Below are 16,280 nucleotides of genomic sequence, written 5' to 3' on the forward strand. Positions count from 1 at the left end.
TGTACTTTTACTTTTTTTGCTATCAGATGGCTGTACAATTAGATGTTTAAACCTTGTACCATATATATCTCGAGAATGGTTAGAGATATGATCTTGAAATAAGCACTAAGATTATCGGAGGTCTTTGAATTAATTAATTAATTAATTAATTAAACCTTGTAACGTGTATATCTCGAGAACGGTTGAAGATACAAACTTGGGATAAGTATTAGTATTATCAGATGTCTTCGAATTAATTAATTATTTAAATAAATAAATAAATAATTAATTAATTAAACCTTGTATTATGTATATCTTGGTTGGAGATACGAACTTGAGATAAGCAGTAGTATCATCGGAACACTTTAGAGAGTCAATGCTTATCTATAATCAATTAATTAATTAATTAATTAAACCTTGCAGCATGTGTATCTCGAGAACGATTGGGGATACGAACTTGGGATAAGCACTAGTATTATCAGATGTCTTCGAAGTAATTGATTAATGAATTAAGTAATGCTTGTACCATGTATATCTCGAGAACGGTTGAAGATACGACCTTGGAATAAGCACTAATATTATCAGATGCTTTCGGATTAATTACTTAATTAAAATTTAATTAATTATTAATTAATTAATTAAATTTAAAAAATGCAAATCTCGAGAACGGTTAGAAATACGAACTTGGAATTAGCACTAGTATTATTCGAGGTCTTCGGATTAATTGATTATTTAAAATTTAATTAATCAATGCCTTGTTTAAATATGTTGTAGTAAGTTAATTATAGTTTCATGGATTTAAGTTGCCTAACACCACAAAATATATAATATCCGCACAGAATTACCTTTCTTTAAAAAAAGGTAAAGAAAAGACGCCAAATGTATGTGCGTGCGTGCGTGCATGTATGTCTTTAAGGTTTTACTATGCTTATGTTTGGATACATGAGACAGTACAACCAATATGTCTGGGCAATTTTTATGTGACAGAATATTAGACTTCAATTGCACCGCATTATTTTATGTTTAAAAGAAATGTTTATTAGGTTATTTATAATAAAAATGTGAGAGAATGTTAGATCGTATATTCCGCGTGTTCCAACAAAAAAAACAATGATACGCATACATACAAGTAGACATTTTCAATATGGAAGAAAAAGATAATATACATAATTTCAATACATATGCACAAGCGGATAGAAATGATAGACATACTAACTGTACTATTTCGGATACGTAATTTTTTTCAATGTGGAAGCATGTGAAAAAGGAAATATCAATCTGAAATAGTGCAGTTAATATGTCTAAGCATTTCTATTTGCTAGAGTATGTGAGAGAATATTAAGCTTTTTATAGCGTAATTTAGATTGTTAAAAACCTAATATTATAAGCAATAAAGTAAACTTGAGAAAATGTTAATTTTCGTATTGTCGCAACAAAAAAAAACAAAGTTATATACACATATGCAAGCGGATAAAAATATTTAGACATACTGACTATATACTATTGCAGAATATCTTTTTCAATGTAAAAGCATGTGAAAAACAGATATACTCCGAATAATATAGTTAGTAAGTTTATGTTCCGTTTGCATATGTGTATTAGACCTTATACGCATCGCATTATTTATAAAAATAAGTGATAATCAATGAAATAAACATGTGAATATTACAGATAAAGAATAAAACCAATATAACTTTGTTTTGTTATTTTAATTAAATCTGAGTCCCGATCTTTAATTAGATATAGACTTTGAAATTGTCTTAAAGACCTTCATATATATTATAAAAAGAAATGAGATATCTGGTACTACAAAATGAGTGAAATCCCAACAAAGTTACCTTTTTTAAAAAAGGTATAAAAAAGCGCCAAGTATACGCGCGCATAAAACGCCCTCAAAAATCTATTTTTGTACAAAATAATTTTTATTTGGCATTAAAAATGTGCACTACAAAGAAAATTTTAATAAATTGTCTTTTTCCCCAAAAAGAACAAAAAGTTCATTTTCTCTACAAATTCGGTTTAGCGGCGCCAAGTTTTTGTAATAAAATTTGTATTAAAATATTTATTTGTAATATTTGAACAAATAATTATTTGTAAAAGTGGATGTTTTAGTTCGTATGAACATCCATTTTCATAGTTGGCGCATTTTTTTCATATCATAACTTTTGTAGAGAAAGTGAACTGTTTGTTCTTTTTTGGGAAAAAGACAATTTATTAAAATTTTCTTTGTAGTGCACATTTGTAATGCCAAATAAAAATTATTTTGTACAAAAATAGATTTTTGAGGGCGTTTAATGCGCGCGTATACTTGGCGCTTTTTTATTCTAAATATACTAGAAAATGGCGGATTATTTGTCTTCCTCTTTGAAGAAGAATTGAAATGAAAATGGCGAAGTCGGCTTTCCACACTATATCAAACTTTACGTAGTAAAAGGTGTAATAAATTTTATTAACAAGGGAACCTCGCGAACTCGAAAATTCAGATTTTAATGAAACTTGGCATAAATGTAGAGGGGGTGAATACATGAATTTAGAAATTTTTAGTTGGTGCCCAAAAACGGTTTGAAAGGGTGAAACCACCCTTCAAAGTTGAGACGATTTTTGCTTTAATATTGCTTGGTTAATATTGAGTGTGCACTCTCAAACATTGGATTAGAAAATGTTAAATAAAAACAAAAGCAAGAAAAGCAAGTTCAACCGAAACATTCAACTATAGATTGTTCAGCTGGTTTTGAGTATTAATTTGAGTATTACTTTCAACTTGGATGTTTGCCATCTAATAGAGTGTTAATTTCAGTGTTATTCTTAAATTTAGGATTAGCATTGAAATTAACACTCAATTAGACGGCGAACACTCAAGTTGAGTGTTTACACTGAATTGAGTGTTTACCCCTTGTCCCAAATTATACTCAACTTAAATATTTTTTTAAGTGTTATTTTTAGTGTTTTTTCCGTAAAGGAAGGTCGCCAAACTAACTTAACATGTCGATAAAGTATCGATTAGTTGAAAATTTTGTACTAGATTTGCGAATGCGTATATCTTAACTAAATTCGACCTATGCATACACAGAGAGAACTGTTTCTTTGAATTTAATATATGTATTTGTTTGAATTATATTTGTTTCATTGGAAAAAATTTATTTCTTACAAAAATTTGATTGTTTCGTTACATTAAATCATATTGTTTGGCGGAATAATCGCTATTATTTGAAACAATTTAATAAAATATTTAATTTAAATAAAAACATTTGATTCAAATAAGATTCAATCTTATATGGTGGCAGCAGCCGCGATGTAGTTCGTGAACCGCTACTAGGCGACGATGCACGTGACACCTTTCTCGTAATGCAATTTACACTTCAAAGGCTATATAAGCAGCCCACCCACGGTGACAAAAAATGCATCAACCTATGACATCGTAGTGAGCTCTTTGGGCCTACGTATTTTTTATTACATCTTAAAGATACATCTTAGTTGTCATGGCTAAATTTTAGTTTCGATAACGAATATTTTTTCTGCATGTAGTAGTAATAACCTATTCGGTCACGAGCTTCTGTCTCCTTGCAAGAAAAATATGTGCTCAAATAGTGTTTTATCGTTGAATAACACTAGAATTTGAATCAAAGAAAAAATTAAATTCTTTCAAAAAATATTTTATTTAAAAGAAACAATTACTTTGTTTAAAAGTCCAAACAATTGTATTTGTTAGTTCAAACATCAGTTTCATTGGCGTATACCAATGAACAAATTTGTTTGACTTAAAGAAAATTTATTAAATCCAAAGAAACTTTTCTCTCTGTGTACGCATCTATGGTAATCTAGGTTGTGGTTATGGTATAATGTAAGGGCCCCCGCACAGACTTTTGTATAATTCATAACATAAATGCATAAAAAATTTGATTGGTTGATGGATTTCTTATGCACTTTCTTTTCAGTTTTTCCATATTCACAAATATTTAACTTCTGCAAACAAGTCAAACGTCACATCAAACTAAATGTTTTATTTACATTCATATTTCTACTCTCTTTTAGGAGAATTTGTTACCATTTCTTGCGATTTCTTAACGTCAGTCAGAAATGACCACAGGCGACGTTTTACAATGTTAACGTTTTACAACATTTGATAACAAAACGTTGGTTTACGTTGGGAATTACGTATTAAAATCGCTCGAAAAATGTAGTGCAGAGTATAACGTTACATACCTTAACGTCGGATAATAGAACTTAAACCGTTTCATATTTGACATTGGAAGAGTGATAAAAAAAGCACGTTATAATTTTAACGTTAAGACAACGTCCAAAAAACGTTAGTATTATTTTTTAATTATAAGTTTCATTTTATAACTTTCTTGGCCCGCTTACAACGTTGTGATTAGTAGAAAAGTAGTCCATAGTCGGAAAGGTAACCGAAAAATGCTACTTGGGGATGGTCTAGTTTATATGAACATCTATTTTCATATTTGGCGCATTTTCTTCATATCATTACTTTTGTAGAGAAAATATGTTTTTTGTTCTTTTTTGGGAAAAGATAATTTTATTAAAATTTTATTAAAATTTGTAGTGCCAAATTAAAAAATTATTTTGTAGAAGAATAGATTTTTGATGGTGTTTCTTGCGCGCGTATACTTGTCGCTTTTTTTTAAAAAGGTATATTTTTACTTAATTTTATATAATTATACATTACTATGTATGAAAAATTTTTGATCAAGTTGAGATATGAGTAATTCTTATGTCTCAAGATTTGAGAAACGACTATGAATTCAGGTCCTAGAGTGTACAATAGAATAATTGTAACGGCTTGGCGTTACCAACATAGCTCTATAAGTTTTCAAAGTTAATATTATTCAATAAAAATTTATCATATACATTTGAAATGTGTAATAAAATTTACAGTGTTAAAAGTGAAAGTAATTTTATTTTAGCCGAGAAAAAAAATTTTAATTATTTATTCTTTGGCCTCCTAAACCAGGTTTATTTCTTTCTTATAAGTTGAATTTATAAGTTCACTGGATTTATAAGTTCTTTTTTAATAAGAATAATTAAAGAAATTCGAGTTATTGTCATCGGTGTTATACTTTCAATGTAAACCATTGTTTATATTAGTTACGGTATCTATAAATAATAAAATAACTAATAGTAATAACTAGTAGTAATAATTGGCATTTATCAATTAATAATGTAATTATGTTCAATTGCTTGAGTCCAGCATTAACCTTTCACTTTTACAATGCAAGGATCTTTTTTTTTTTTTTGGAGATTAATGTGTCTCATCTGGTGGGGATATTAGACACTGATGGCTGTAAATGCAAGGATCGGAAAGCTATACGGTTATTGGATTGTTACACATCACATGTTGCGTTATCGCGCAAGTCTGCCAGTGAGCTTGTATTCTGTTACCATGGTGCTTGAACTTACCAAACAATTCTCCCTTCTCTTCAAATACATCGGAGCATCTAAACAGACAGGCACAAAAATAAAATTTTGTCACTGTTATCAATTGTTGGTTCAAGTTTTATTTGGTAAAAATAATGGCAAATGACATTTTCAGCAACGGTTGTTTACACGAAAATACAGTTGTACAACGAGCAAGAAATGACAGAAACAAACGAGGTATTGAATATCAAGTAAACGCATGAATTGCGATTTTTAATACTGATCTGGCTATGTATCAAAATAAAAAACACGTCATTTTTATGTTATTTCTTATCATTATTGCTTTTGTGCAGCACCTGATATAGCAGCTATAGAGAGTCGCAATTGGTTATTACATCGACATTATACGAGACACGAGTACAGTGTTTGCAAAGTACTTATCGAAAAGGAATTAACAAGATCAAATGGTCATGAATACGCTAATTATTTAAAGGTACGAGCACTACGTTTCATCGGTTTCATAGGATTACGAAAAAAAAAAAAAATCCAAATAGCACAAAATATCCTATGGATATATCTACACAATCTTTCTATTAAGATGTTCACATAGATTTTATAAAATATCTATAATATAAGATATACGATATGATATAAGATATGATATAAGATTTGTGAACAATCTAAAAAAGACTAGTTTGTATGTCTATATTGTATGTTATTAAAATTTTTAATTTTTTATCTAAAAATCCTTATTTGAAAATTTAATTTTACTTATAATAAGTAAAAAATATTTATAATGAGCTTATTTGATAATTTCATTTATTATAACAAACTACATATAATAGACACCTTTTAAAATTAATTATATTTTTTTAAGTTTATGTATATCTTTCAGGCAGTCAAACTGCGCAAATTTTTGTACAGTATTTGAGAGGAAAAGAATAATAGATGGTTGTTAGCATTATTATTATTAAATATACCGATAAAGTTGAGTTGTCTATACAATCTGTAATAAATCTTGGTGCTGAATATAATTTTTTTATTAAAATATTCTCAGCTCACATAAACTGCGCGCCGACAATTTCGTTAATCTTGAAACACAGTTAGCCAATGCTCACAAGCATTTTTAGATCTCCCCTTACTCGAAAAATTGTAAATAATTTATTGCGGAAAGTTATTAATAGAATGATTTATCAATTTAATATCATGACATTACTATTCTTGCTCACTTTATAATCATATTTCAACATTAATGAAAATTGAAAATTAATTTGGCACGGTGTTTGATGAACTTGAAAAAGTATAAAAAATTCTATAATACTAGTTATAGCGATCCAACAATAATCAAATAAGGCTTGTTTTTTAATTTGTTGGTTTTTTTAATAAGTAAATATTATGTCTAATGTGTAACTGTAAAAACGTTTATATACTAATAAGTAATTTAAATTAAAAAATTATAATCTCAAAATAATAAAAGTTTCAAAACAATAAAATGTTAGAAGAAAATGTAAAAATTATATAATAGAAGAAAATAAAATAAGAAAAATTTAGAAAATTTTAACACATAATTAAATTATTAAATTATACACTACGCAAAATAAAATAGGGAACACTTTTCATATTTCAAAAATTTAGACTGTTTTCAAACCGCTGGATCTCGGCGAAAAATTATAGTAGAATCAAAACCCAAAAAGCATTTTAAAGCTTGAAACTTCTTCTTTCAAACGCTTTTTGGCGATTTCATAATTATCATTTAGGAAATACTATAAAACCTTAGTCTTTTCCCCCCTCCGTCAACTTATTATATCTCCATCCAAGACGAGACGTTCAAAAATTACAAAGAGATCTCCAGGGCCACCGATCTCCGCCGCACCCGCGATACAGCGTTCGCAAAAATCTTAATAATTAACGAACGGACAACACACGGGACGTCATACAGAAACACGAGATAACACGCTTTTGCGTCCGTTCCCGAGCGGGAGGACGCAGGACCCGCGTGATGTTAATGCGTAATGGCAGATAAGGCCCTTGTGACGGACAGCAGCCTGCGGTTGTCACGTCACAATATATGTATATAAACTTTATGTAAAAGCAAGCCCTATATATCGATCATATATGGCTGTTCAGTGCCATTTTCTACCCCGTCACATAATAAACACAACGTGATTGCGTTGTTGCATACACGTGTGAATATCACACTGTGCGGATGACATGAGTCCGTACGAATAATGTTTTCATTCGTACTGTGATAAATACCATCATACATAAGGAAGTACAATCGTACAGTGAAATCTTTTTTCGATCACTCATATACCTTCTCATGCATGACTGCATAGTGCCACCTTCCACGGACACACACGTGTCGCCATCACATCGTGAGGGCAATATGATTGTGGTATTGCACGCACGTGTGATAATCACACCGTAAGGGTGACGTGAGTCCTCACAATTTGTTATCTGGGTAAAGTTGAATCACACAGTAACGTAGCTCAATTAATTGTTTAATACATCTATAATATGACAATTTAAGAACAATCAATAAAAAATTTGTATGAATAATCTGTATGAATAACTTGGCACGAGTCACTACCCAGCAAACACAAAGTTACATGTAACGTGCTTGTTAGTTGTAATTTCCCACTCAATAATATAATTGCAATATAACACACGTGTTATATTACAATTACATTGTTGAGTGGGAAATTACAACTAACAGGTACGTTACATGTAACTTGGTGTTTGGTGGGTACCATGTCTTTTAATCTCATGATTATGTAAGACTTCTTTTTCTTTGTTGCTTTACTACACTAATATTAATAAACATAATTCAAAACAATCAGTATCGGAGCTATTGTACACGTTTTTTACATTACGCAAAGCATATAAAATTATGTAAAAGCTTGTGTACCTTATATATGATTGTATTTTCCACTCTTTCCGTCTCTTTCTCGTTCTTTCTGCTGTCCGCTTTCTTCGTTCTCTCTCTCTCTCTCTCTCTCATTCCCCTTCCCCCTCGAGGTTTTATCATTGACACGATTATCAATAATAATAAAGCACAATTTACCGAACTGTCTTGTAACCTCACGCTGTGCGGCATTTACAGCAAATTAATCATAATCTTACGCTGCGCGTCACTTACAGCGAACCACTATCATGTCTCCCGAAATTAATCACAACTTAGTTAAAATTAAAATTATTGTTGAAAGATATATATAACGGTATAACAATGAACTACTTCATGATGCTTCACACAACTGTTATTTATAATATAATCTCAACATAACCTTACATTACACATATCACACGCAAGCTGGATTTATTGTCGAGGTCTGTCTTGATTTTGGTCTGTCGAGGTCTGTTTTGATTTGAGGGTCGTGATCTGTGTGAGATAATTGACTAACTCAGGACTATTATTTTCGGGCCTTGAAGTGGAAAAGTGTTAGTGCAAAAAATAGGCCCCGATAGCTTACAGAAGAGCATTCGGAAAAAGATTAGTTTGGGCGAGAGAAAGCTCGGGACCGGGATCCCAACAAGGGAAGAGGTTAGAAAGAAAAAAGAAATATTAGAAATGAGACAAGAAACTTAAAAAAAAAAACAGCAAAGATGGGAAGTAATAAAAGAAAAGCCACTAAGAGAGCTGAAAAGAGAGTACAGCGATGTACAGAGGGACCAGTCATCTAAAAAGGGAAAAAACTGAAACGCAGGAAATGATAGACACCAGAATAGAAGAAAGGAGAATCTTAGGGGAGACCGGTAAAACAGAAGAATGACAGATTTCTGAACAAGACATGGAATCAATGGAAGAGTACTCGTCGGACAATATAGAAGTAAGTAGCGAAACAACAGAAACACGTCCAGAAAAGAAGATAAGAACAAAGACAACCAAATTAATAGCAAATTTGAATATGAAAAGGAAAAATTATTCAAAAAGGAGAAGGATAAAGAGGACTCTTTGTATGCAAGCTCATAGGCCAGAAAATCGTAGAAGCCAGCCTGGACCTGTCAGTAAGAACAAGTAACAACTTAAAAATACAACAAACAAATTAAAAATACTAAGATACGTATACGAAGAAAAATATAAAGTCGCTAAAACAAGCGATAGCGGATTTGCTAAGATTGACCTAATATTCAAAAACTATCGCGACGCGAATGCATGTTTGACAGACAAGCCAGACAAAAGAATAAAAAAATATGTGAACTTTGAGATTCCCAAAAGAGCTAGAATTTGTAAAGGCGTATTATATGGATGTGATAGGTAGTCTCCGTTGATAGAACTGGTAAAAGTTATGGTCGACGCTAAACTTGTAAGAGAAATAGACTAAAGAAGAGAAGGTACGATAAAACAGAAAAAAAGACAATATTAGAAGAAACTGATCTCGTCATTGTAACATGGGAAGGAAATAAAATCCCGGAGGATATAAAAATATATGGCGGTTTGACCAGACTAAAGGTTAGGCCTTACATTCCCCCTGTGCTGTTTTACCAATGTTTTAACTGTTACAGATATGGACACTTAAAAGAACATTGCAGAGCAAAAAAACGTGTATAATCTGCGGAGAATAATACCATGAAACATGCGACAAAGACTTCAAATGTTGCAACTGTGATAAAGATCACAGAGTCACAGACAGAAAATGTGAGTCGTATGGATACAACGCAGAAATAAAAAAGAGAATGGTAACCAAAGGACTTAACGCAGTAGAAGCAATAAAAGAAGTTAAAGAAGAAAAGACTAGAGAAAGAACAACCTATGTCAACAACGAAGAATGGCCCCATTTAAAACCATACGATAATAGACAACAGGTAAGAAAGGATTACACTACTCTCACAGGAAAAACATATGCAGACATAGTACATAGCCAGCTAGCTCAATCAAATAACAAAGATCTTTCAAGCTGTTTTGCAGAAAGAGTCGGAGAAAAAAATAAAATAAGGGAGAAAAGAAATTATGAATCTGTGTTAGAAATGATAAGAGCAACAACTAAGGAGATTTGCAGAGAACTATGCAAGGAATTCTGCAAAGAAGTTAGAATAATAAAGGAGACCTTGTTAACAGAAATACGCAAAGTAAGAAATGAATCAAGACAATACAGGAAAGGAAACCAATACTCCACAAGAATAGACATCAGAAGAAGACAATCTAAATAGAGGAAAAATACACACGGTAATAGAAAAAGGGAGCAAGGAAAAAGTAACAGATATATGGAATAAAAAACACAACGAAAAATTTCTAGAACAAAATCCACCCAACAAATGCTCGAAAGAAAAAGGAAACTCAATACAAGAAGAAGAAAATTCTGAGAAGGAGATTAGCTTCCAGTTAATCGACCTCAATAATGAATACGAAAATAAAAGGATTGCTCTGGAATGCGAGGGTGGATAAATAAAAATGTCGAACTATGGAAAAAGATACAAGACTACGATATTGCCATAATAACAGAGACTAAACACAAAACAGACCATTTTCGAATACCTAGATATACAACTTTATCTTACTAGAAAATAAATTCAGACTAGGAGATGAAGGAGCAGGCGGTTTCGCAATATTCTACAGACAAGACATGAAAGCAGAAAAGTTAGACTTAAAAATAAATAATTCTAAATTTGATACTATACACAGTAGAAAATTTTGTTTTCTTGTTAAAAAATATCCTGGTTAAAACTTTTATGTTAAAATTTAACATATTTGCTTGTTACTTTAACATATAGCTGTTGTGTTAATTCAAGTAAAGTGTTAAATTATTAGAATAACTAAAAAAAAGTGTAAAAGTAACACAATGTGCACGTACTTTTAATTTTACACAATAAATATGTTCCTTATTATTAGTGATAGGATTTAGCTATTAAAATTGACAGAAAAAAATGTTGAATTTATTCTATAATTGAGTTTTAACAAGGACCATTTCATTTTTGAGGATTTTACTGTCTACCCTAAGATGGCGCATTTCTTGTGAAAAAGATTCACCTATTGGGTGAATAAAAGGGGCTCGCTAAGAACAGAGAACCAAGTACGATTGCATTCACATATATTGTAATATTGGACTGGTTCCAATAATACACACAAAATTTTTATCGATGATCCTAGAACAATTTATATGTATACAATTGTAAAAAATTTTTTCAGTATTTCCAGAATAATTATTATTTAACATATATAATATGTTAAATTAATATATATATATATATATATATATATATATATATATATAACGTGTTAAAGTAATATTATGATTGTGTTAAAATAACATATATAATATGTTATTGTTACACGTTTATATATGTTACATTAACATTATTATAACGTTAAAGTAACATATTACATGTGTTACTTTGACATAATTTTCTCATTAAATTGTTACATAAAAATTATGTCAAATTATAAAATTTATAATTATTTTTATGTTAAAATATAACATAATATTTATGTTGCTATTTATCATATGCTTAATATGTTAAATTAACAGAAAAATTTCTGTGGACCGCGTTTTGGATATGCGATATCTGTTAAATTTAACACAAATTTTTTTACTGTGTAGATATAATAGAAATAAAAATCAAAAGACCAGGGAAAAAGAGCCTAAACCTAATTGGATTATATATAAGACCAGAACAAACGGCGGATAAGAATACGTGGAACAAACTAATAAAAGATATCCTTAAAAAAGATCTAATCTTACTGGGCAACTTTAATGGCCATAATAAAATATGGAACTGCGACACCACTGATAAAAATGGCGAAAGACTCTGGAACAAACTCGAAGAATATGGTATGTAGATAATAAACCATGAGTCGAAAACAAGAATAGGAGAAAGAGGCCAAAGAGACTCAAACTTAGATCTTTATGATTCTGCTATGAAAAACTGATTGACACCATAGAATATTACCAGCAACCAGACTCCTGGGGATCAGACCATTACTCCATATAATTCGAAATAAAGACAACATATGAACAGTATAGAAAGAGGACAAACAGAATAAGAACGAGAAAACTAGTTGGATAAAATACGAGGAATATATAAGAGAAAAAGTACACCTCCTTCTCGAAGAATCATACAAGGAACTAAAAATGTGTTGTGAGTGAGGCACTCATAACCGATAATATAATATAATATAGAATATTAAAATTAAAATATAAAAGATATTAAAATAGCTCGCCAAGGAAGGTTCCTTATCGCGAGGTGTCAAGTAACATGCCTCGTGCGCTGCCGGCCGACTATCGCACCGATCAACGCACCGGGCATCGCATGGAATTTAGCGAAGTTCAGCTTAGCAACAACCATGCCACCGGAAATGCATATTTGCGTTTTGGCAATTGTTGCTAAGCTCGCAAATATTTCCCGCGCGCTGGATGCGCGCGGTTATAACCATATATGGTCATGCGGAGGGCTCATTGCCCCACTATTACACCAAATCCGCGGTACTATTTAAGCCGCTGCCGAACAGCGGCCCACGGGATCAGTGATAGTCAATCAAGCCGATACATACGGCCTGCGAGATTAGCATACGAACTCAGAGTTCGGGACTTGTGGCGAATTCGGTTGGGTGCACTAGTGCGCCCTCGTTCAGTGTTTTGTGTTCGGTTGCCTTGTATTTAGAATGGGAAAAACTAAACTGCACTAAACGAGGGCGCACTCAGTGTGCACTAGTGCACCCAACCGAATTTGCCATTAGACACAACGCATCTCGAGCGAGCAAATATACAGCGCGCTATCTCAGACCCGCGCGCCGTATCTTATCACCTCTGAGTAAAACGACACGGCACCTTCGCTGATCGCAAGTGTAAAGAACTGCCTTGTAACTAATTGTAAGAGAATAAACACTTCTTTTGTTAATTACTAATAACAAGTGTGTTGGTGACTTGAGGACCCTGCCAACAAAAGCCTCCTTTCACGAGTTCCTATTCCTAAGGCAGCAACGAACCCAATAAGATTATTTGTCGCACCGCAAGGTACGGCAAAATCATTTTGTTGCACCGTAAGGTACAACAAATGGAAGAAAGATACCAGAAAATAATTGAGATTATAAAAAAAGCAGTTAGACAATCAGCCATCAACTCTAAAGGACGCAAAATGAAAAACAAAGAAACAGAAAATGTCCCACATAACTATGCAAAGAAGACTCTAGAAGAAATGGAAAAGAAAAAAGGAAAAAAACAAAAAACCCAGTTGACTGGTGGGATGAAGAATATGAAAAAGTAACAAACGACAGGAAAAAGGCGCGTAAAGAATTCAAAAGGAAAAAGGATATGAAAAGCTGGATAAAAAAATATAGAGCAATAGCAAGGAAAACTATTAACGGAAAAAAGAAAATGTCTTTCATACATTTCACAAGAAGATTAAACAGATTCATCAACATGACATATGAAAAAAAATGAAAGTGATGAAAAATAGAGTGAATAGACAAGAATGGTATAATTGGAAAAACATAGACAGAAAGCAGAAATCCTAAAAGAAATCAATTAACTAGCGCCTTTAGGAAAAGAAAAATCTGAAGAAATTAAAGCTTCAAAGGAACAAAAAGATGATGGAGAAATAGACTATGGAAAGATGAATACAGCCTTCACAATGGACGAATTCGAAAGAGCTTTAAGCATGGGTAAACCAAATGCAAGTCCTGGATTGGATGGCATCGAATATAAGATGGTTAAAAAACTTAGTGAAATCTTTAAAAAAGAAATGGTAATCCTTATGAATTATGCATGAGAGGAGGCCTATCTCTACAGAGATTGGAAAAACAACCATAGATAAAAACAACAAAAAAAAGGTAAGACCAATAACTCTTTCGTCATGCGTATTAACCCTCTGCCTACACATGGGGTTACGGTAACTCTAGTCGATTTTGAAATGCCTGCTACTTAAAAAAGTATTGTTACGTGCGAGCTGGCGTGTGTGAACGCGAGCTTTATTTAGAAAAATCAATATATCGATTTCCCTTGTCAGCTGCCGAATGTCGCTTCGTTTTGAAGTTGTTTTGTTGTTGTTTGGTTTTCGGTTTTGAGCTGTCAAGCCGAGAGTTACCGCTTTCTTATGCTTTAAATAAACCGCTTTCTTAAACGAAACATGCTGCTGTATTTTGTGCGCGGACGAGTGCTCGGGAGTGCGCGAGCGTGTGCTGTGCAAGTGTGTGCGAGTGCGCGGCGCGGAAAGCGTTACATTTTAGGGCCTCGTCCGGGATCGGACAAGTGAGCGAGCCTTACGTTAAGAAGAAACGTAATTCTCATGTCGATAACGCATTCTCCGAGAAGGACCCGTTCTCAGCTACTGATGTCTGTTCCCGCGGAGGGGAATACTAACAATGAGATGAGTTCCGCGTCGGATGACACGGGAACGGGATCGGCAGCGGCGGAGGCGGGGCGTTTAACGCACGCCAGTGAAGAGGAGGCGCGCTGAGGTTTCGGGGCTTCCTGCGAGTGCAGCCGCGCCGGAGTTCCACGCTTTTTCGGATGTATTTTGGCAAATGCGCGAGGAGCAGGCGGAAATCCTGCAGGCGCTGCGTCGTCGAGATGAAGAGGTACAGCGACTACGCGAGACTGTGCAGCATCTCCAAGGCGTAGCGCAGGAGCGGCTACAGAAAACACAGCTAAGTCCCTCTAATAATTTTCTCTTTCTCGCGGGAGGGCAGCAAACCTCTCGGGGGGAAAAACTTATGCAGAGCTCGGGTACAAACTGAAACCGGATACGTACGACGGAACGATTTCGTTGTGTGAATTCCTCTTCCAATTTAATTTTATTGCGAACGCGAATTCGTGGAGTGATTCGGAGAAGACGTTAGCTCTTGTTTCGAGTCTTAGGAGTAGGGAAGGCGCGTTCAGTTTTGGAATCCTTGGAAAATTTCAATGGACTAGAATTTGGAGAGTTTATTTTAAAATTGGAATTGCGTTTCGGAGAAGGGTTGAATTCTTTAAATTCATATTCCCTTTTTACAAGTCGGAAGCAAAAATTCGGTGAAGATTTTGCGACTTATGGGGCGGAGTTAGAAAAACTCGCGCGTTTAGCTTACCCCAAATGTCCTTTTGCGATGCGGGATAAAATCGCGTGTGCGCAATTTGTTTCCTCGCTTGCGGACAGGTAAGAAGAACTCTCCAGTTGGAGGGAGTAAATTTTTGAAGTTCGCGATAGAAAGGCGAAAGCGGTTAAAATTATACAAGGGGATTTTGGTAAGCGGAATGGATTCTTTAAGGAACGGAGGAGAAATTCTGATAAACTAAGCACGAGTGGGGAAAAAAAGAGGGGATGCGGAAAAACGAGAAAATTCGTTAGGAAAAAAAAAAACGGGCGTTTCGGGGAAAACTTCAAGAAGAAAACGAGCGGGAAGGAATGTTGATCATGCGGGAAGGAGGATCATTTCCGTTTTGAGTGTCCAGGAACCTAGGGAAATGCGGAGTAGTCGATCTCGCCGGGGTGAGTTCGGCTCGTGTAAATAATACTCCGGAAAATTTGGGAAGGGAAACATGTGTTAGTAAAGTTAAATGAAATTTTAGAGATTTTTGTTTTAAAGGGAAAGCAGACGGCAAAGATTGTTTATTTAGAATTGACACGAGCTCCGACGTTTCTTTGATAAATAGTAAAGGGCATAGCGGAATAAGCAGATGAAATTTGCCCCCGCACTAATCGAGCTCAAATTAATATCATTAGTTGGCACCCTTAAGATGTAAAACTTCCCCAAATATTAGATACAAAATTGCATTTTTGGGGGAGTTATGGAGGGGGAAAGGAAAATAAAGAAAGCGGTTTTTTCCGAAAATGATTGGACCGATTTTAATGAAAAAAATATATGTTGTAAACATCGTTTAGGCAAGTTAAAGAAAATTTTAAGTAATTTTTGTGGTTAAAAAAACCCGATAAAAAATTTTTTGAATTCTTTATGAATTTTTTGGGGGGTGATAGTTCTGAGATACCACTTTTATATTTTCATAAAAACATCTCTA

General features: G+C 33.3%; 1 protein-coding gene across 2 annotated transcripts in view; it reads left to right on the forward strand.

Moving 5' to 3' along the window:
* Positions 1-3,227: 3,227 nt before the first annotated feature.
* Positions 3,228-16,280, forward strand: part of LOC105836806 (Bardet-Biedl syndrome 4 protein homolog) — a 222,488-nt gene continuing 209,435 nt past the window's right edge. The window contains exons 1-2 of one of the 2 annotated variants that reach the window (XM_036291581.1): positions 3,228-5,589; positions 5,706-5,845. In XM_036291581.1, the coding sequence (XP_036147474.1) occupies positions 5,508-5,589; positions 5,706-5,845 (222 nt within the window). In that variant the 5' untranslated portion in view covers positions 3,228-5,507. The remainder of the gene's footprint in view (positions 5,590-5,705; positions 5,846-16,280) is intronic. The other variant, XM_036291580.1, reaches the window with a different exon arrangement.

The sequence above is a fragment of the Monomorium pharaonis genome, chromosome 8, assembly GCF_013373865.1.
Source record: "Monomorium pharaonis isolate MP-MQ-018 chromosome 8, ASM1337386v2, whole genome shotgun sequence".
Taxonomy (NCBI): domain Eukaryota; kingdom Metazoa; phylum Arthropoda; class Insecta; order Hymenoptera; family Formicidae; genus Monomorium; species Monomorium pharaonis.